General features: G+C 50.2%; 1 protein-coding gene across 4 annotated transcripts in view; it reads left to right on the top strand.

Moving 5' to 3' along the window:
- The window catches only part of PTK2 (protein tyrosine kinase 2), a 265380-nt gene that overhangs the window by 240073 nt on the left and 2579 nt on the right, over nucleotides 1-22728 (top strand). For all 4 annotated transcript variants that reach the window (XM_040626121.1, XM_040626116.1, XM_040626119.1 and 1 more), the window contains 6 exons: nucleotides 10749-10811; nucleotides 14338-14377; nucleotides 14711-14817; nucleotides 18157-18165; nucleotides 19297-19452; nucleotides 20718-20798. In XM_040626121.1, the coding sequence (XP_040482055.1) occupies nucleotides 10749-10811; nucleotides 14338-14377; nucleotides 14711-14817; nucleotides 18157-18165; nucleotides 19297-19452; nucleotides 20718-20798 (456 nt within the window). The remainder of the gene's footprint in view (nucleotides 1-10748; nucleotides 10812-14337; nucleotides 14378-14710; nucleotides 14818-18156; nucleotides 18166-19296; nucleotides 19453-20717; nucleotides 20799-22728) is intronic.

Raw genomic sequence — 22728 nt, 5'->3', positions numbered from 1 at the left:
TAATTGTGGTTGATTTAAACACTCTGGCTCAGTGAAGCCCGTTTTCACGGTTGGAGAGGCCAGTGCCCTCCGCACAGAGTGTGCTGGGCTGCCCTCATCAAGCCTGCCATCTCGGTGCACACAGGAGCATGGAGCACGCTTGGAGGCCTGCAGACATCACACGCGCTCCACGCTCGGCTACCGCCAGCCAGGACTAGTGCACGCTTCCTCAGCACACGCCCCGCTCACAGGTGAATGCCTCAGATCCTGTGTGACATCCTCCATGTGCCGGTCACCATCTGACATATTTCTCATAAATGAAGTCCATCTGCACAGCCCCCCACAAGGAAGAGACGGGTCCAGAATCCTTTACCTGAAATTCTTGAAGGTTTTATGTGCTTCAGAATTCAGTATTTTTTTACTTGAGAAAATCAGTGCCGTGCACATGCCACAGATTAGGTCCCGTTCCAGTAGCATCCCAGAGGTAAGAGCGCCGCTACTCATGCAGGAAAACACGGATGTTCACATGAACAGGTACAAATACAGACTTCGTGTCAGTTCAGGTCAGGTTTTGCCATGAAATTAGCTTGCTTCAAATGCAAAATAAAATAAAGATTAAATTAAATTTCTGATCGTCAGTACTTTTTCAAATTTGGAAGTGAGGATAAACCTGTCCCTGTGTCACTCTCATTTTATGGCAGAGGAGATCTCCTGAGGTCGCCCAGCTAGCCTGTGACAGAGCCGGAATTCAGCCCGGAGTCCTGCCGCAGGGCCGGTCCTGGCCGCTGGGCCGCACTGCTCAGCGCCCGCGAGGCGCGAAGCAGCATCCTGCTGGCGGTGCTTTCAGCACTCGCTCAGCTTGCCAGGTGTTCTTCTCTACAGACGTTTACAGCAAGGTGTATGAAATGTTGATAGGCACCATGAGAGACTTACTTTTGAACAGAAGTTTCAAACTATCAAAAATTGAAACGACTTAAATTGAAGCATACCTTGATGTAAGGCAAGCTGCAGACAGTGCTGATTGTGTGCGGCGGTAATCTGAGCGGAGCCATTTGGATCTGGAGTGGGCTTCAAGAATGGCTGTTCCCTAGCCCGTCTTAGACTTTTATCCAGACAGCCTATTTTCCTGCATTGGTATGGGATTTAAAAAGTCAGTATTACAAATTCTCCGAACTAGAGCTGATACATCTAAATACCACTGTCTTGTGTACGATGACGGCACGTGAATGAAGCGTTCTCTCAGTCGTGGCGTGCACCGCGCACAGCAGTGGCAGACGAGGACCCCGCAGGTGGCTGGAGGAGTCAAGGACGGTGCCAGAGACCAGATACGTTGAGCCAAGGCAGAAAGATCCATTGGAATTTGCAAGGCAGACAAGTCCAGGGAATGCCACTAGGCAGAGGATGAGCATGACTAATGACATGGGTAGAGACTGTTCTCAGAACTCCCCACCCACGCTAGACGGACTGTAGTAGTGGGGAGTAGCTACTGATTTCAACACCGACTCAGTCTTCTGAGTGGTTTCAGGTGTTCACGTACAAGGCTCAGGGCCCGGCTGGTTTGCTCACTGTTGGGCTTTTTCTTGTCGTGGAGATCGTTTACGTGCAGTGGACTGAACAGGCCCTCGCAGGTACAATTGGGTGAGCTTTGATAGATGTAGAAGTCCATGTACCCCACACCCCGTACACAGGACGTTTCCAACACCCCACATAAGCTTCCAGATTATGTTCAAAGTCCATTTATGAAGCTGTATAAAATGCCCCCCAGGCTTCTGGTCCACGCTGCACCACGCCTGCAGGATGACCTGAGCACGTGTGGTGTCCTCAGCGAGCGTGTCTCCACAGCTCAGGCCTTCCCCAGGGTTTGTGCCCGGGGTCCTTTTTTTTTTTTTTTTTTTTATTTTTTTTTTTTTTTTTTTAAGATTTTATTTATTTATGTGACAGAGAGACAGCCAGCGAGAGAGGGAACACAGCAGAGGAATGAGAGAGGAAGAAGCAGGCTCCCAGCAGAGGAGCCCGATGTGGGACTCGATCCCGGAACACCCGGATCACGCCCTGAGCCGAAGGCAGACGCTTTAACGACTGCGCTACCCAGGCGCCCCCCCCGGGGTCCTTTATTGCTCCTGTGTAGCTTTTATGATTAAGCGTGTGTCTTGCTTCCCTCGCTAACTTCCTGCCCATCCACTTAGAGCTTCCTGCTGCTGGTCTAACGGGGTCATTTTCATTGAGCTTGTTGGTGGTTTTCTGTGTGTGCAAATGCAGTTGATTGGTAGACCCTTCTCTTGTATTTTCCAGTATCTGTCATGTGAACTCTGATTTCCTTGGATTTTCTGTTGGCTTTCCCCCCCCCCATTTTTGAGGCATAACTGACACACATGTGACTTTTTAAAAAGCATTTTCTTTCTTCGTTTTCAGTGTTTGTTACATACCTCGTGACCTCGAATTTCTCTTCTGAAGTGTCTCTTGCTGACTTACATATTAAATAGGTCTTTGCCTGCTTTTATTTTTAAAGATGTTGTCTGTAATAGTTTTTCCATTAGGTATAATATTGGCTCTGTATTTTTCATATATTATTTTTTTAAGAAAAACTTGAGAGGACATTGATATGATGAACAATGTGGGACATTTTGCTTGGGTTTGGACTAGCCCAGCGTTCCAAAGTCAAGTCCCTACTTAAGGCATAATTGATCATTCTTTTAAGGTCATGGCATATGTCATTGTTTCCCATTAGAATTTAGTATTGCTGTCCATAAATGAGAATGACTTATTTATTGTCATCGTGGGCTTCAAGATCAGATCAGTTCTGGTGTCACAGGGGGGTTGGATAATCCCGACCCCTCTTTGATTTGGGTGTTTGCAAGGTAGGCATTTTAGGTGGTAGGGCTGAGGGCAAGTTCGCAGTCAAGACGGGGGTCTGCTTCCAGCGGGACTAGCAGGCAGAGATACAAAAGCAAGGAGATGGGGGGACATAAATGTCAACGTCACTGTTTCCTGCCACAGCCACAGAGGTATTTCTAAAATCTGATCCTGTTACTGTCTGACTTAAAGTCTGCCAGCAGCTACCATAAGGTGACCACCAGTCCTGTAAGCTGACCCTCCGTCCTTCCTGTCCTCAAGGTCCAGCCTCAGTCAGCCCTGACTATGACAGAGAGGACCGGGCACAGGAGGGGAGGCCCAGCACACACAGCTTTGGGGGAAGGCCGAGCAGCTGAAATGACCAGCAAGGGCCAGCCCAGGGACTTCTGAGGAGGAACATTCCAGGAAGACAGCACACGAAGCACAAGGGCCCAAGGATGTCTGAGCACAGAAAGACCAATGTGATGGATAAAGGGGGACAGGCAGGCTGGGTGGCCAGGGGCCAGGGCATGGAAGGTGGTAGGAAGACGGTGAGCATACTGCATTTTGACACTTACAATGATCACTCCTGGCTTGGACTCTCCTTTTCAAGAAGGCATTACTAGAAACAATCCAGACTCTGGAGTCAGCCAAATAAGAATTAAAAATCCTCGTTATTATGACCCTATATAAATTGTTTAGCCTCTGTACTTTCATTTATTAATCTGTTTATCTATAAAATAATTATATTCTCTATAAAGTGTGGGTAATACTTTTCTCCCAGGGCTGGGTTGAGGATTAGATGGATAGCATGTATACAGTGGGGCAAGTAGGGAATACACAGTAATTTCTCCAAGGGCTTTTCTTTCTCACTCTGCTTGTTCTCCATAGCACCTGTGAGAGCTGCATTGCTGAGACTCTAAAGTCCAGATCCTGTCCCGCATACTACCCAGGGTTTCCAGAGGCCGTCCCGGAGTACCTTCTGTGTGCTCCTGACCAGAAACTAACATCATAGATTGAGGGAGAGATTTAGCCACTTGCGGGGATTCTGCAAAGGAGCATTGCTTTTATTAGATTTGCTTGTTATAAATAATCCCTAATTCCTTTTTGCTATTGGTGGAGCTCCCACTAGTGGGTTATTTTTAGCAGCTAGCTACAAGGCCCCTGCTTTGACTAGACCCACGTGTTCTCACAGGATGTGGAGTCTGGGGGCAGGAGGCAGCATTTTAGTCCAGGGCTTTCCACTGCAGGCTTCTCAGGCTGTCAGTGAGGAAGGGTCAGTTTCTGTTTTTTTTCCTAAACCATTGTAGACCTGATATCCTTGTGAAATAAAACAAAAAGCAATTAGGAAAAAGAAATTTAAAAAATATGCAAAATAGGAGCCACACTTGTTTACATGAATTCCAACAAGCCTAAAAATTACTATTTCAGATTGCTCTAGAACTTTCTAAAGGTGCTTGCCTTCTGTTTATGTCTCATCATGACCTGGTGACACACCGTCCCCGACCCTCGGTGGTCCTCGGACCGCGCTGGGCACAGCACTGCTGCTCCCTTCCACAGGGTAAGCTTGTGCACCCCAATAGAGGAGCTGTATTCTTGTTTGGAAAATTAACTTCGAGGTTGCTTTGTCAGGAATATTGGCCACATTTTTTCTAATAGATGAGAATCAGCAGCTGTCGATGGTGCTCTTCTGTTGTTAGGACTCACACCACTGAGTGTGGTGACTGTTGTTGGTTAGGGCTGCTACCTTTCCTTGAGTACTTTGGGGAGTCGGGACTCCGTCACATTGTCCCCACGCTGGCACTTGCCCAAGGCCACCCGTCCCTCACCTGTGGCACTTGCTCCTTGTGGTGGACCCGCTCCCAGTCCTGCTGGTGAGCTCTCTGAGCCTGCCATGTGCCGGCGAACCCCCTGCCTCTCCTGCACCAGCGGGAGAGAGCCAGCAGCCTCGTCTGGACCGTCAGTCTGCTCAGAGCACTTTCCTTCTCACTGGGCACTGCTCACAGACAGACTGACTTTGGACTCATTTGTTTTCCTTACAGCGCTCAGTAGTCTTCTAACGTGGCACTGTGCCAAAGACAGGATTTTAATTTTAAAATGAGAAAGTCCTGGGGCTCCTGGGTGGCTCTGTTGGTTAAGTGTGTCTGCCTTCAGCTCAGGTAGTGGGATAGAGCCTTGCTCAGTGGGGAGCCTGCTTCTCCCTCTCCCCACTCATGCTCTCTCTCTCTCTCACTCACTCTCTCTCTCAAATAAATAAAATCAAAAAAAATGAAAAAGTCCTGTCTATATAAAGCCTACTTTGTGTTCTGAAAAAGGAAATGAATGTTTGAGCTGTTTCTCCTCTCACACAGACCCAGTCATTCTGAATGAATGATGAGTACCAGGCCGGGGGGCCGGGGGTTGGGGGTTGGGGACAGGGAGTAAGGACAGGGTCACAAGACTACCTCTGGCCCTTTTCTGCTGAGTCAGGCCATGTCCCACCTATGTTCCTTGCATCTGCCATATTCTGGATTTGAAGACAGTGTGGCCTAGTTCAAGGAGAAGGGACTTTGAGTGGAAAGCCTTGCATTTGAAGTTTTCTAGAGTGATGGCATACGAGCATAGAGACCAAACTGTGACTGTTGGTTGCTGTGTCCCCAGAACCTGAAACAGCACCTTCAGCCCTCACCTGCTGCCCATGAGGACGGGGGGCACAGGCCCACACATAACACAGTGCTCACAGAAGTGTTTCTTTCTGCTCTCAGGAACTGGAAATAACCCACTTGCCCGTTCCTGCAGAACAGATCAATTCATGCAGTGGCCTACTGCGTGACAATAAAAATGGGCAAACCCCTCCCCACACGCACAGGGACAGGGCTTACAGAGATAATGTCCACCACAGACGCCAGACGCAGGGCCATGCACATTATGCAGTCTGCTTGCGTGAGCTCTCTGGGGCCCGCTGGGTGGGCGGCTGTGGTAGGTGGGCGCACACATATATGAACGTGCACGGAGCGTGTACACTTGAGATCGGTGCACTTCATTGTATGCGTCACACCTGCATTAACGAAAGAAAGGGAGGGAGGGAGAAGGCATACCTGATGGGGGAAATAATCCGATAGCCCCAAACGTTCTTTGTTTGTGATCTGTGTGTGTGTAAGATTTCAAATATGTCTCCTCTTTTCATATTACTATCTTCAAATCTAGAATATTCTGTAAGAGGGAAGCAGGAGAATTTAGCTTCACCCAGGAGCAGAACCAATAACAGAACTCCTCTCTGACGGGCTGGCTCTGGTTCTCTTGAGTTCCCAAGCTGGCACTCACCTCTCACTCAGACAGGCTGTGTCGGCCATGTGAGGAAAAAGCTTAAATATTCCCATTCATAGAACACAAGAGGACTTTATATAGACAGGCTTTCTCATTTCAAAATTGAAATCCTGTCTTGGGGAAAGTTTTGACATGAGGGAATTACAGTGCATAAGGAAAAATAAGTCATTTCATATGGTTTATGTGGAAATACAAGTAGATAACTCATGTAAATACATGAAACACAGCACCTAGTTCTGTAAGCAAACAGTAAGTGTCATTTGCTTTTGTTTAAGTATTTCCTACAGGTCAGGGCTGGCTCAGTCAGAAGAGCATGCTTGATCTATGGATCGTGGGTTCGAGCCCCACATTGGGTGTAGAGCTTCCATAGAGGAAAGAAAGGAAGGAAAGAAAGAAAAAGAAACTTTAAAAAATAGTATTTCTCACAGTTAGAAGTACTCATGCTCCAGCAGCTACAGGTGTACCTTATTTCATTGCACATCGCGGACATTGTGTTCTTTGCGTACTGAAGGTTTGTGGCAAACCCTCCATTGAGCGAGTCTCTTGGTGCCATTTTTCCAATAGCATTTGCTTACTTCATGTCTGTGTCATATTTTGGTAGTTCTCACAGCACTTCAAACTTGTTTATTGTGGTGATCCGTGATCAGTGATCTTTGAGGTTACAATTGTAATTATTTTGCAGTGCCATAAGCTGCTCCCACAGAAGACGGTGAACTCAATAAACATTGTCCGTGTGCTGACCGCCCCAGTGACCAGCCGTTCCCCCGTCTCTCTCTCCCTCTCCCCGGGAGCCCTATTCCCTGAGACACAACAATATTAAAATTAGGCCAGCTAATAACCCTACAGTGACCCCTCGGGGCTCAGGTAAAAGGAAAAGTCACGCATCTCTTTATATTGAAAGCTAGAAACGATCGAGCGTAGTGGGAAGGCATATCGAAAGCCCAGACAGGCGGAAAGCCAGCCCATTTGCACCCCACAGCCACATCGTGAGCACAAAGGAGAAGTTCTGGAAGGAAATCACACGTGCTTCTCCGGGGAACACGTGAATGGTAAGAAAGCAAAACAGCCTTACTGCTGACATGGAGAACGTTGTACTGGTCTGGATGGAAGATCCCACCAGCCACAGCATTCTCTCAGAGCAAAGCCTCACCCAGAGCAAGGCCCTCACTCTCTTCAATTCCGTGAAGGCTGGGAAAGGTGGGGAAGCTGCAGGAGACCAGCTGTCGGCCAGCACAGGTTCGTGAGGTTGGAGCAAAGACGTTGTCTCCATACCGTACAAGTACCACATAGGACTTGTACCGCAAGTACAAGACGAAACAGCAGTGCTGACGTAGGAGCGGCCGCAAGTTCTCCAGAAGACTGCGCTCAGATCATTTACGAGGGTGGCAGCAGTAACCAGCAGACTTCCGGTGTAGACGAAACAGCCGTCTACTGGAAGGAGACGCCATCTAGGACTCTGGTAGCTGGAGAGGAGAAGTCAGTGCCTGGCTTTAAAGCTGCAAAGGACAGGCTGACTCCCGTGTTAGGGGCTCATGCAGCTGGTGCCTGTCAGATGAAGCCAGTGCTCACTGGCCAAATATTCTGGAAGTCCTAGGGCCCTTAGGAATCATGCTAAATCCACTCTCCCTGAGCTGCATCGACAGAACAAGAAAGCCTGGGCAACCGTCACCTGTTTACAACATGGTGTACTGAATATTTTAAGCCCACTCTTGAGACCTACCGCTCGGAAAAAAAGATTCCTTTCGGAATAGGACTGCTCACTGACAATGCACCCTGTGACCCAGGAGCTCTGATGGAGATGGACAAGGAGATTTATGTTGTCTTCATGGCTGCTAACACAACATCTGTTCTGTAGCCGGTGGATCAAGGAGTAGTTTTGACTGTCAAATCGTCTTACTTAAGGCAATAGCGGCCATAGATAGGGATTCCTCTGATGGATCTGGGCAAAACCAACTGAAAACCTTCTGGAAAAGAGTCACCATTCTAGATGCCATGAAGAGCATTCCTGATTCATGGGAAGAGGTCAAAATGTCAGTAGTAACAGGAGTTTGGAAGGAAGGGGCTCCAACCCTCCTGAACGACTGAGGGGCTCAGGACATCAGCAGAGGACGTCCCCGCAGATGTGCCAACAGCAGGAGAACCAGAATCCCGAGTGGAGCCTGGACGTGGCCCACACTGCCGCGATCTCGTGCTCGAACTCACGGATGAGGAGGTGCCGCTCGGAGGAGCAGAGGACATGCTTTCAGGAGATGGAAGCTGCTCCTGGTGAGGGTGCTGTGAAGACAGGAAATGACAACAGAGGATCTAGACTATTCTATGGCCCTAGTTGGTAAGGTGGCAGCAGGGTTTGAGAGGACAGATGCCAGTTTTGGAGGAAGGTCTGTGGATGAAATGCCATCAAACAGCATCACACGCTCCAGAGATACTGTTCGTGAAAGGAAGGGTCAGTCCATGTGGTTAGTATTTTTAGTAATAAAGTATCTTTTAATTCAAGTGTGTACATGTAAACATGACGCCGCTGCAGGCGTCATCAACTAGAGTGTGGTGTAAACTAACTTTGATGGCCGCCGGGAAGCCAGACACGGACTCGACTCGCTTTACTGTGACACTAGCTTTCCTGCGCAGCATGGGGCAAGCCTGCCGTATCTCTGGGGTGTGCCGTAATTCTGCCTTCTGAGCCTGGGGTTCCTCAGCTGTGAAGCCTCTTCTCTACCTTGCATTTTTATGACCGCGTTCCTTGAGCAAGGATTTACTAAATGTCTAACAGGCACATGACTGTTCAAGCACATACTTAATCCTTACAGTTGCTGTACGAGGCGGCCGACCCCTTTTCCAGCTGAGAGTGGGTTTGGAGAGGTTGAGGGGGCATGGCCGCTGTTCACAGACGGCCGTGCAGGTGCTTCATTTCCTCCCACCTGTGTGCCCTGTTTCTACCAAGTCATGCAGATAGTGGGAGAAGCCGGCAGCCCATGGCCTCTGTCCTCCCAGGGCCTGGCATCCCGTGAGAAGCAGCAGAAATGTTCTAACGTTTAGGAAAGGAGGGCAGATTTATACGGTATTTTGTTTATTGAATTGGCTGAGTTCGAAGTGGCGGTGCAGTGCCGTCGGGCTGGGGAGAGCCCACTGACAGTGAATGCAGACAGCCCGGCAGTCGGGAAGCTTATACCAGGATGTTTCAAATGTTCCAGCCCTCTGACTCAGTAATTCCATCCTTAGACATCTGTCCTAGAGAAATAATCAGGGATTTAGTCAAGCATTTCTACACAAAGGTCTTTATCCACAACCTATTTATACAATTGAAATTTTGAGAATGGCCCCGCCATTCAACAGACAGAACTCCTTGATGTTCTGTGGTACTGACTTAGTACTTTGCAGCATTAATTCATTTAATCCTCCCATCAAGCCTGGGCAGTGGGTACTATAACTGCCCTGAAGAAACTGAGGCCCAGGTCACACAGCTTGAAAGGGTTGGAGCCTGACCCGAACCCAGGCAACCTGATGCCAGAGCCCATTCGCCTCACTGAAGGTTTCTGTTTATGACAGCCTTCGTGCTGGGGGAGACTGTGTAGCTTTTTAATGTGGTTTTGACCAATTTCCACTATATAATGTTATATAAAGATTACAGAATTATATGGCATGGTTGCATTTTTGTAACATACATTTATAAGAAGGGAGAAACAAAGCTCACTTCTTTCTCACCACCCCCCCACCCCCTGCCACCCACAAGTGCTCACGGGTTCTGTCCTCAGTGCTCAGTGCCGGGCCCTTGCAGGTGTAGGGTGTACAAAGACAAATCAGACATCAAGACGTTCTCTGTCAAATGAGGGAAGTAATTACTGCATGCTTCCTGCCACGGAGGGGATCTGTGTACGATACAGCAGACTGGCAAAGACCAAGAAAGGAGCAGTCCTGTCTGGAGAGGCTGTGGGAAATGCTCCCTGAGAAGGGGTCTGTGACCAGAGTGCACGCGCAAAGGGGAGGCGGGGGGGGCAAAGGAGAGGCAGGGGTCCGTGTGGCTACTGGAGTAGGTGTCAGGCAGGTGGGAGGCCACCGCACATACTGGTCTTCGTGAGGAACAGACCTTCTGACATTCTGTGCACCATGATGGCACGGAACCTACGTTGCCTATTGTGGGGTTAGTGAAATTTGCATACTAGTATTTATATTAAATCCTGATTTTTCCGTATGGTTTCTGTATCGTGGGTGCATTGGGTGGGGAAAGGGGGTGGCGTGTAATTGGACTATTTGCTGCTTTGGTGATACCGCCAAGGACGTGAGAGCCTTACTGAGCCAGAAAGCAGGAACGTGTACCCGCTCTTTTTCAGCCTGAGGCGGAGTTCTCTCTGTCAAGAAGAAACTGTGCGCTGCTAGGAAGAGAGGTGAATTGCAGGCTTTCCTGTATTGTGCGGGGCCGCAGGGCACTCCTCTTCACTGTGCACGTGTGGCTTTGCTGGGGCGTCTGACCTGGGTTTGTCATCATGGGGTTTGAGAATTTTTCTGGAACTGGGGAACTTTTAATTCTTCTTATTCAGAGGATGATGGTATCATATGAGGCAGGAACTTAATACAGAATATGTCCATGATTTTCAAACCAGGAATGAAACTCTCTGGTTTTGTGTTCTTTGCTTTAGAAACCTGACGTGCGGCTCTCTCGAGGCAGTATCGACAGGGAGGACGTTGGTCTCCAGGGCCCGGTAAGCATTGCCGAGTTCTCGCCAGGATGGACGGAGGCCGTCGCTTTGTGTCATAAGATACCCACGCTTACTAATCTTCGTAGCGTGGAACACAGGAATCCGTTCTTTAAGTAAAGTGAACATTTGGCCAAGATCATTAGAAGCTGCAGTGCACAGCCCAGCACTGGGGGCCAGCCCGTCACTCACGCAACTTCATAGTGGCTGCGAGCCGAGCTCTGTGCTCTACGGAGACCTGCCTACGTACTGTTGATGAGCGTAAGCTGTTGTGTGCCATGTGTTTGCACTCTTAGTGCATGGTTACAAGTTTCCACAGTCACAGGAAACTGGTCCAAGCAAGACTTCTTTTCTGTGTGTTGTAGGGGAAGATGCCTGAAATTCTCTTTAAAGAGCTAGTTTATGATTATTCCAAATATGTTTAAAGCCTGCTAGAAATATTCCCTAATCTTTTAGGGAGAATAGGTTAAATCGTTCTATTAAGATTTCCATCAGCAGGTGTCTGAGTGAAATAAAAGCAGATTTCTCTAAACATGTAAAGAAGTTCGCAGTACAGACGAGAAGCCGGTGCCTGCTGGGTAGCAGACCTATGGAGATAAAGCTCCATCCTAATAAGCCTTCTGAATTTACTTCCAAACACATGTGCATGCGTCCATGAGACTGCCTCCAGCTGCAGGGCGCATAGCATGGAATGACCTACCGGGAGTTTTCTGTGATCAGTACTGTGAAATCCAGCTGCGCCTGAGATCTGGCCCCTGGAAGATGTGCTCAGTTGCCAGCACAGGAGGATCTGGCATTTCCCGTCAGAATGTGCTGGTGCAGCGGGCGCGGGCTCTGGTTCACGAGCACGGAGTCACATCACCTGCCATTTAACATCTCCACACAGAGCTCTCCTTCCTTAGAATGCAAAGATTCACATGTGACCGGTAGTCTGTCCTAAGTTGGTAAGAATGAGCACCCGTGTGAAGGGAAACCCTATTCAAGGGACTGGCTGTTCAGAACACCTCTAACAGCAGGTTTGATTAGAAAAGGGAAATTGCGTGTATTCCGGTACTTGGCACAAAGCAGGCCCCCAGAGAGCATGTGGAGTGAGAGAAGCAGGCAGTGAATTAGATGTGGAGAAAAGGGTTCTTGAGAAACCCTCTGTGGACAGGTCCTCTTGCAATCTTGTCGCCCAGGCCTAGGCGACAGTGGGAGCGCTTAGTACTGATGAGAAGGTACTTAGTGCTACAAGGTGCTATGCTGAGTGCTGTCCTCGTGCCACCTCCCTGAGACCCCAGCACTCCTGTCAAGTCAGGCCTGTTGCCATCCGCACTCCACAAAGGGGTAAACTGAGGCTTGTAGAAAGCTTGCTCAAGGTGACCTGTCACAGTGCCAGACGCCGCAGTGGGCTTGTGAACACGATGGCTCACTGCAGGGGATGCGGTTTGGGTTGTGGTCGCTTCCTTCTGGGAGGCCAGTAACACACTGTGACCACTCTGCTTTTCCCTCTTCCGTCCTTTGCTGAATTTAGGTAACAGTGTGATTTGGCCCACTTCTTGAAATGCTCCAGCTTAACACTTTTGGAAAATGTGCCATGGCTTCAGGGAAAAGTCGTTAAGTGTTTGGGGCTTTGGTTTTCCAACTTGTTTGCTGAGGCTGATAACATAGCTAACATATACACCTGTGCAGGGTGTCGTCACAAGAGGAACATGCTGTCAACTTGTATGTTATTTTGAAAATCCAGATGGTTTTTACTTTTTATGCGAGTTGATGGGGTCAGTTTCCACTAGCCGGTTATTAGTGTCTGCTCATTAGCTCATACCTACTTAAAATCTACAATCTTCTCCAAGGCCCAGGGCCCATAGCTAGACACGCAGCAGAACAGAACACAGCCTGGTCCCACGCTCCCCTGTCAGACTTCTGAAAGCAGGGACGTTGCTGTGCCTTCCCTCCCAGAGCAACCTGCGGAATGGCCTAGCATAGTACATTGTACATACCTTTGCTGAATTAATCCAGGATGTTCTTAGAATAGAATTTTCTAGTTAATTGAATTTTCTTGTAACCTCTGTATCAACCAGAAAATTCTTTGTGTCTTAAGTCTTTTTAAATTTGTGTATTTTACTGCCTGGATCAGTGAACAAAACACGGCTCACAGACTGTGTCTGCTTTTAGAGTTTTGGCCATGTTTCCTGCTGTTTTCTGCCCTCGCTCATCCTCCAGCTGCCCTGGCCTCCCATGCTGTTTGCCCCTCCTGGGGGATCCCCTATCTCTGGGCCACCCTTCTCCCAGATTTCTTCATGGCTTCCCCCACCCAGGTCCCCCACCCAGCATCCTCAAAGGTCACGTTCTCAGAAGGCCTGATCTTCCCACTGAGACCTGCAGCATCCTCCCCTCCCACCCCACCCCCATGTCCCTTTTCCACCAGGCTTGGCAATGTGCTGTTTGTGCATCTGCTGTTACTGTCTCGCTGCCTGTGTTACACTGGCCACTCCACACAGTGGGGGTGGGGGGGCTTGTTCTGTGCCCGGAACAAAGCAGGTGTTCAGTGACTGTCAGACACACGCTAGGCTAACTGTGAAGTGCTGCAGAAAGTCAGCTGTGAAGGGGTCCTCGTTCTTCACACTGGCCAGCTCTGAGGGTTTGAGGGGCTTCAGGATCGGCGGTGAAACAGCGTGTTGACCGTGGGTGTGCTTCCGGGAGAGCAGCGGTTTTCGCTGTGTGCACACTGCACTGTCCTTGCGTTTTACCGAGGTAGGTCTCCTTACCCCAGAAAGTAGAGCACCTTAAAATATGTATTTCTTATCTAGTCTATTATTTTAAATTAAGCAAGGCAAGTCTCTTCAGAAGTAGAACGTAGTTCTAGAAAGACTTCTTTCCATTTAGTTACCTAGGATAGGTTGTTTGCAGCATGACTGCAGCCATGACAGCCCACGGCAGGGCTGGCCTTCAGGGGAACAGTCTTTTGTCCTGTCCCCGGGGTGGACATTCCGGGCTTGTGGCTTGGCTTGTTGTCTGGGCCTGTGGCTTGGTCCCGAACGAATGGAGCGGTAGCAGCAGGTCCTGACACACACGGGCTTCGGGTGACAGTGACAACACAGGCATATGGACTACCCCACAGAGTCTCCTCCCGTTGTCACTGTCCCCGACTGTACCCCTCCCGGTGAGGAGAACATCCAGGAGGCAGTGAGGCAGGTTCCTGAGCAAAGCACCCAGACACTGCAAAGGCCTGGATTTCACAGTCCTGGAAGGTGAACCGGAGGCATCTGTGGATGGCGTTTAATTCTCAATTGGCTGTGGCGGCTCCTGTCCACGTTCCCGTACCATCCCATGCTTGCCCCCGCCACAGCCCTCTTCCCACACCCTGCTGGCATTCTTGCTCTTCCTAAATCCCCCACCCCCAATTAGGCCTTGAAGGCAGCCCCCCATCGTGTTGGTCTTTAAACCCAGCACTTGGCACAGATGTTCAAGGGGATGGAGGGGGAGGGGAGGGAGGGAAGGCCGAGGCCTGTGGTGTATGCTGGTGTGGTGACGGAGCTTTTCTTTCCCACAGACTGGAAACCAACACATATATCAGCCTGTGGGGAAACCAGGTAAGTGAAGAAATGAGTTCTCTGTCAAGAAGTTTTTATAATTTAGAGAGAGCAGGTTTTAAATGTATGGAGTTTCTTAGCTTTGGAATACCTCATGATTTTTTAACACATTTCCCTCTATGGACCAAAGCAAGTATGATGTTTACCAAATTCCACAATGACTAGATTATTAGAGAACAGGACTTGTTGCTGTCATGCATCAGAAAGGCCTCAGTAGGGCACCCTCTCCAGGGTGAGTGTATGCTGTAGTGATGTGACCGTGCTTAGTGTTTATTGGGTGTTTCTATTTGTATTCTTGTGCCTCACTTAACGGGACGCCTCCCCTTTTACCAGATCCCGCAGCTCCGCCAAAGAAACCGCCCCGGCCTGGGGCCCCCGGTCACCTGGGCAGCCTCGCCAGCCTCAGCAGCCCCGGGGACAGTTACAACGAGGGCGTCAAGGTGGGCATCTGAGCCCGAGCTCTGCTCAAGGCTCCGTGGAACCTCTCGCTCCAGGATTGGTGATCTGGAACATGGAGTGGAGTCAGTGCTGAGGACGGACTGAGCAGAGTGGCTGCCGTGGGCTCCAGGGGTCTGTTTGGTCGGGCTCTGCACCCCCTGAGAGTCAGGAACAAGCTTGACAGGAGCCTGTCTGGTCCGGTTTTCTCTCACATAATAGTCTCGGGCCTCAGCCAGAGCCCAACTTCCTAGATAGGTTTTCCTCTTATCAGGCAGAATGTTTCTTGGGAATAAAGTGCCGGGATGGCTTCTGGTTTTAAACATTAATTAAACCAGGACGCCTGGGGAAAGGGAGCCCTTCTGCGGGCTCACTGTCTCTTAAGTGTGTTGGTGCGGCTTAGTGGAAAACTGCCACCATTTTCCACCTGGGGCAAGGACTGTATTTGTAGTGAAGTGGCATGGGCTGCGTGGAACCAGCCCTCGGAGGAGGGGAGCGTCCAGCGAGGTGCTGACGGCCACAGCTTCTCGGCTCAGGAGCGCTGCACGCACGGCCGGCCCTCCTGCGTGTGAGCCGGCCACTGGGGCTCCTGACTGCCCCCCGGCCCCGGCCTCCACCAGGCCCTGCTGCGTTGGCCTCTAGGTCCCTTGGAAGCAGCTCTCCTCTCCAGGAGAAGCGAAGGCAAGGGTTCTCCTTCTCTCTCATGCCCACTTAATGAGAAGATCTCTCTACTTTCCATGAGAGATCAGTCACCTCTCAAAATAGGTCTTGTTTCTTAATTCTGATATACCTTTTTTGTACATTTTAATATCTCTAAAATCGGAGTGATGTGTTGGTTTAATTGGCAGCTTTTTTTTTTTTTTTTCCTTAGAGGAACATTAAAAAGGTGCCTCCTGCAGTGGGTGGGGTCTTAGACTCTGGTAACTATGTTACCAGTTAAGAGAAACTTTGTTTCACTAATAACCACCCTCGTGAAGTGCCCTCCCTGGACTGTGTGCTGTGACAGAGCCTGTCCTCACATTAGCCTCACAGGATTGGTGGTAGTATTGTTTCCACTTTTCACGTGAGATGGCAAGTCTCACAGAGGTTGAAGGGCATATTCAAGGTTACAGGCTCCCCAGCTGAGCCAGCATTTAGCCAGCAGGCTGGGCTGATTCATGGAGAGAAGAGAGGTAGCCCTCGGCAGAGAAAATGCCATCTCCAGCCTGGAGGGGTCGTGAGCAGGGAGTGAACGGGCTGGCTCGGGCTGGACCCGCCTGCCCCCTGAGGGACGCAGCCCAGGCATCACTGGGCCAGAGGCACCCCTGCTCTGAGGGCTAGTGCTCAGCCCCCAGAAACCAGAGCACTGGTCCTGGAGCCTTGCCTGGGGCTTGGCATCTGGCGGCCCCCCTAGCTCAGGGGGCATCGCAAGGGGTGTTCTCTGAGGAGGAGTGTAGGGGGACACGGCCCTTGCTAATGTGGTTTCTTGTCATAAACTTAGGGGAGAGGGGGAAATTGGGTTAATGAAGTTTGTCATTTACATGAGCCACAAGAGCAAATTTTCAAAACGGCTTGTATTACAAGGAAAAACCAACTTGGGAAGCAGCTCAGATACCAGCTTAGAATTCTGACATGTTTGCCTTTGCATTTGTAATGTAAATGAATATAATTGGAAAATACCCTTAGAGAAGGTGTTAAGCAAGTAGAAATGAGGAAATAGCATGCTTAAAATGCATTAAGTAAAGATTTCTTAATAAGTATGAAGCAGGGGTGCCTGGGTGACTCAGTGGTTAAGTGTCTGACTTGATCTCAGAGTCGTGAGTTCATTGGGCTCCGCGCTGGGCGTGGAACCCACTTTAAAAAAATAACTATGAAGTCTGTGTGTCTAGTTCTTCCTTATCCGGCTGTTCAGTGGAAGTTACTGAATCCGGCCTGAAACAACAACCCTGTTTTAACACAGAAGTGCTTCTCTCTAGGTGTAGCTAATGGAATTCATCCAGAGAACATTTAATCAGAAATCCTTCTTGGTTTCTCCGTGGTGGCCTTGTTTCAATTCTGGATTATTTGAGGCTTTAAGCACTCATCTAAGCGTTGGAATTGTGTATGTCTCTGGGGGGTGGTGCTTTATCCCAGTTGCCTGCCAAGGAACCTCCAAGTGGACAAGCCCCAGAAAATAGGAAACCGGTAACAGCTGTCTCTCCAAACTAAGCTTTTGCTTTGGGACTGTTACTGTGAATGGTGGCTGCAGGGCGGTGCTTCTGTGACCCGCCTTGATTAGGCGCGGGACACATACAGGACAGAAGCTTTAACTAGGTTAGCGCAGAGCCGCCTTTGCCTCCTGGAGTCTAGAGTGGCGGCGCCTCTTCCCGACGGAGCCCTGCCTGCGGCGCCTGCTTAGGAGCCGTACCTGTGTGTGGATCCGGTTTGAACTGGCACATCTGCCGAGTTCGTCCGGGCCGCGTGTGACTCAGCGTGCAGAGAGGAAGAGACAGGGATGTCTTCTCGAAGTGATGCAGTTAGGAATGATCTCCCTCTTCCTAACACACGGAGAACACACTGTGGAACGTTGGGCCTTGAAATTTAAGATTCTGCAGAACTCATATACCAAAGGGTACACCTGTTTCAGACGTATCTGAGGAGGGGGCAAGACAGCCACCCTTCCCCAATTAACTTGGCCTTTTATAAGAGGATGGCCTTGGTGTAAGCTGTAGAGGAAAAAGCATTAAATAAAACCTCTAAGTTTAAAATAAAGGAGCCTGAAACATAAGACCTGGCTCAAAAACAGGGTTTGTTGTTTGTTTTTTTAGTTTGTTTTGTTTTTGTTTTTAAAATAAGCTCCTGATGTCTTTACACACAGCCCCAAGCCAGGGATCTTGATTATGGCAGGATAGCTAAGGACGAAGCCTGTTTCCAAGGATGCCGGGGGCGGGCGCGGGGAGCGAGGGTGGGACAGTCTGTCCCGGTGGCCCGGAAGTCTGATGGTCAGTTCTCAGTGATGTCAAGCACATTTGACGGCCTCTTCTTTCTGAGGACCCATAATGCTTTGCTTCTCACACGGCCGCCAGGTTGTCCCTCTCAGGCTTTGCGTGTTCCTCGCCTCATTTCCTCACTCATGAAAACAAGCACAGCGCGTGGCAGGCCTCCTACTAAGTGCGCCGGCGCCCTGGACCGACGGCCCAGCTGTTGTGCCTGGAGGACCAGGGAACCGGGGGCTGGCTCCTACACAGCCTTCAGACTCGCTCCTTTTGGTTCTGCTTATGTGTTTTGTGGGGATTTTGTCTGCTGCCTTTATTAATACTGTTTTTCTTTTTTCCCTTTCTCTGATAAATTTCTCTAACTTTTCCTCACCTCCCGTTCAACAATAGCCATGGAGGGTAAGCACATTGTGTCTGTGTGTCTGTCCCACTCCTTCATTCCTAGCACTCTGCATGTGATTCTGGAGCAATAATCAGGAAGCCTGGGGAGGGCACTTTTGCTTGGCTTATCACCAGAAACAAGGTCTTTATTTGCCAGAGAGTAAGGCATGAACATCCTTGCAGGGACTGAACTATTCCTGTGTCTGTCTTACGCCAGACCTCAACACCAGGCTCTGGGTTCCTCAGACAGAGTCAGCCCGAGGGTTCAGAATGGGCATCTAGAGGTTTGGACTGAATGCTGGCAGCAGACCCATCGGCAAACAGCTACGATTATGTACCGTGCTTTAGTTTTCTTAAAATAGACACATACGGCCCTTTCTGTGCCTGGTCTTACCAATGTGAACGTTCAGATGCCGTTGGATGCTTTCTGCAAGCCCTGCGTGCACCAGCCTTCAGTGCTTGGCTCTCGCGGGTAACATTTATCGGTGTCTCTATGCCTGGGTGCTGGGGTGGGCATGTGCCCAAGAGTTCCTTCAGGTGCCCCTCGCCACGATGGCCAGGTGAGGAGCCGAGGCCCTGCCACGGACACGTGCACCGCGGGGCTCCTGGCGCCACCACCACGGCCCTCACTTCCGCAGCGCAGTGCACGCAGACGGTGTCCGCTTGTTAACAGTCGTGAAGGGACACACGTCCGTGAGGTGGTCTGCAGGCAGCCACACTGAGCCATACGGTTCTGACTGCAGAAGTCAGACTAAGCAGGAATTCTTTGAGTCTTAACATAGAATGCTTGACCCCCTAGCCAGCTTCCTGTGAAATCCTCAGAGACGTAGAATACATTTATTCTTTCCCTCGGTGAATGATTGGGGGGGTGTCGAATCACTACTCTGAAAATCTGGGGCTTTTAGTGTCAAGTGTATGATTCCACTTCATTTCCTTTAACTGAGCTCAGAGTTACAAAAAATGATTGCCTCATTCCCTTGTCGCTTGGATGAATTACTTTACTGTCATCCTCCAGCTGAGCTGTAGCCCTACAGACAAGCCAATCAGTTGTGATCCGCTTTGATCTCTCTTAAAGACCCTCTCTAACCTAGCTGCGGTGCGGTGCCGCCACCGTGTGGGCACTGGGGGCATAACGCTTCTCTGTTGCAGCTTCAGCCCCAGGAAATCAGCCCCCCGCCCACTGCCAACCTGGACCGGTCCAATGACAGAGTGTACGAGAACGTGACGGGCCTGGTAAAGGCTGTCATCGAGATGTCCAGCAAGATCCAGCCAGCCCCACCAGAGGAGTACGTCCCCATGGTGAAGGTAAAGCCCAGCCCTCCGCCGGTAGGAATGTTCTTAGAACCGTGGAGGCCACAGTGCCCCTCAGAGTCAGACCAGATGCTTCAGAAGTTGTGCGTGAAGGCTCCACACAGTGACCGAGTTAAGTCAGACTGAACTGCTGTTCCCGACCCTGGCGATAGGAGCGGCACAGGCTCTAACAATCACTGCTCACACTCACGGTCTTGGGTGAAAAAATGGAGCTGCAAAATGGCATCATACAAGCTTATGGAGTGATGCCATTTCCGTGAAGTTTGAAAGCATGCAGAGCCGTGCTGTGTGCGTGCCTTCGGGACATGCGGCTCTGCTGTGGGAGCACCAGTGCACGGGGAGAGCACTTGACCTTCAGACGCTGCCCCCAGGGTAGGGAGAAGGAGGTTGGGATTTATCTGTGCTGTTTTCTTCCGCTGAGGGATGGATGCGGGTGCTCACGAAATCTTTTTTAATAAGAGTAAAAAGATGGAAATGAAAATATCATGCCCAAGCCTAACCTTTCCAAGCTGTTCAGGGGCATGGTGTCCTGGAAGAGAGTACTGGAAGCTCTGTGAGAAGGGAGGCACAGTGCCCCCTGAGCAGGGCACACTGGTGTTCGCAAGCTCAGAGGTGTTCTGCAGTTCAAAGACTGCTATGAAGCTTTGTTTAGGCCTGTATTTCTGGAACGTATGCTTGATCACACTTTTTAGAAGTGTGGTAAAATACACAGAACGTAACATTTACCGTCCGCGCCACTGTTGAGCCTGTGGTGGTGTCAAGTACATTCACACTGTTAGACAGCTGATCTCCAAAACTCTTCTCACCTTGCAGAACTGACACTCTGTCCCCATTAAACAGCAGCGCCCCTCCCCCAGCCCCTGGCGCTCTAGCCACTCCCTGTCCCTGTGAACATGGGGACTCCAGGGTGCAGAGGAGAGGAGGAGTGGTGTCACGCTGTATCTGTCCTTTTGGGACAGGCTCGTCTCACTGAGGACAGTGTTCCACAGGTTCGTGCACACGGTAGCAGGTGTCACAATGTCCTTCCTCTGGAAGGCTGACTCCTATTCCATCAGGCACCACATCTGAGCATTCAGAGATCTCAGTCTTTGGAAGAAACACCTGATCACTTCAGATCAGGCTCAGTACTGAGGAAAAGAAATACAGAGATTTTCCTTGAAGTGTCGGAAAGGAAAGAAGCCCTGTAACTGAGAGGAGTCGCTGCTGGTGTGAAAGCCCTTTGTGCGTGTTCTGATCCCGGGTGTGGTCTTGTCTGCTAGGAAGTCGGCCTGGCCCTGCGGACGTTACTGGCCACTGTGGACGAGACCCTTCCGGTCCTGCCAGCCAGCACTCACCGAGAGGTAGGACACAGCGCCGCCTTCCTGCGCTGACGGTGCAGGCAGGACACGCCCTGGGCACGGCCGGCTGTGATGATCTGGCTTCTCTGAGGTCAAGACCTTCCAGCCCGGGAGGCCTGTGGGTTGTGGCATGCCTGCCGGGATGCGGCTGTTCACCTTGGAGGCCGTGTGGAGCGGCACCCACGGGGGCCGGTTAGATCCCACGCCCCCGCTGCCAGCTACTGAGCTGGGGGGTCGGGGCCCAAAGGACAGGTGGCTGTGGGGACAGCAGGGAGCACAGGTGCAGAGCTGGGTACGGGCCAAATCCTTCAGCACCAACTCAGAGGCCAAAGGGGAAATGAGCTGACAGAGGCAGCCTGCCCTCCCCTTGAATTTTTCTGAAAAAATTATAGTTTGCAAATGATGCTGATTTTCCACATACAGCAGTGATTTTAAAAAATGCCTTTTAAATTAATACATGTATTTTAAATTTTTTAAGGAATCAAAGTTCACCCAAAATACTATCTCTCAACAAAAATCTCATTTTTACCATTTTTGGCTATTTTGCATCATGTGTTGACTAACAAATGAGCAGACACATGTTGTTTTAATGGTGCTCCCAGCCATCCCAGTTTCCAGAGGTGCTCCCCAGCCCCCGGAGATGCTCCCCAGCCCCCAGGGGTGTGTGCCGCCTGGACCATGCTTGCACATGCAGCTGTGTCCCTTGGAGTCCATGACGGCCCTGGCCCTGCTCACCCTTCTCACTCCCCTTCCCTCCTTGCTCCCACACCCACTTTCCTACTCTGTCTAGCCCTGCAGCCCAGCGGGTGCTATTTTCCTGTGTTTTCTTAGTTTCTATTTGAAGTGATGTCAAACCTAAAGAAAAGTTACAAGAATAGTGCAGAGAATTCCCAAATATCCTCAGCCCAGTTTCACTGCCTTTTAACATTTCCCACATTCTCCATCTCTGTCTACACCTGCAGTCTCCTTTCTCTGAACCGTTTGAGAATAGGTCGCCTGTGTCATGCTTCTTACCTCCCGTGTTGCCATTTGTATCTCCAGTCAGGAGGCTGTTCTCTCACCTGGAGGGTTTGGACAGCTGGGCTGTCAGCACCCCCGCGCGGTCCTCATGGGCGATCACGTCCCATAGCTTCATCCTCTAGTTCAAGGCCAGCAGGGCTGTGTGTCCTGCCCGACGCCACGCGCCTGTCTGGTAGTGTGCTTCCGCCTGGAGCAGGTCCTCAGACTTCATGTTTCTGCCGTCGGCATTTTGGAAGAATATGGCCAATTACCTTAGACAGTATTTATTCCTGAAGTGGGGCTGAGGGATGTTCTGTAACAATTACGGTTTCCTCCCAACGAGGTGGAGGCTGAGTGCTTCTCGGGACATTGCATCCGGGGCTCCTCGTGTCCCGGTGATGCCTGTCGTGATGAACCTGGCACAGCTCCCATCTGTGCTTCCTTTGTAAAGGGCGTCCGTTCACCTGCACGAAATTACCAAAATCATTTCGGACAATGCCTCACTGCTTGCACAGTGCAGTTTAAATTTCTAGCCAGTTAGGGCATTAACTCATTCCTCTGTTTCATTGGGACTTTAATCAGTCTTCCACACTGAGCAAGAATTTTGCCAAAAAGTGGAAAAGTTCCATATGCCAGAGGAGAGAAAATGGTTTCCTAACAAGTAAATATTTTGGCAGGGCCATTTCTAAATTATTACTTTAGCTGATGAAGCCTGAAATAATCTCTCCATCTACCCTGATTCTTCTACCCAACTCACTCTCCCGTATATATTCCTAATTATTTTTTAAAAGGAGAGGAGCTTTCTTTGATCTTGCTTCCCCCTTCCTCGGTCCCCCTCCCCAACCCCCTGCTACCTCAGAGAGCAGCCTGTCCTCCTGGGCCAGCTCATCCTCAGTTCTCCACTGCAGCTTCCCCCGGGGGCCACCGGCAGCCG

Source organism: Ursus maritimus, unplaced genomic scaffold (genome assembly GCF_017311325.1).
Source record: "Ursus maritimus isolate PB19 unplaced genomic scaffold, ASM1731132v1 scaffold_9, whole genome shotgun sequence".
NCBI lineage: Eukaryota > Metazoa > Chordata > Mammalia > Carnivora > Ursidae > Ursus > Ursus maritimus.
This window is presented reverse-complemented; position numbering and strand designations above follow the sequence as displayed.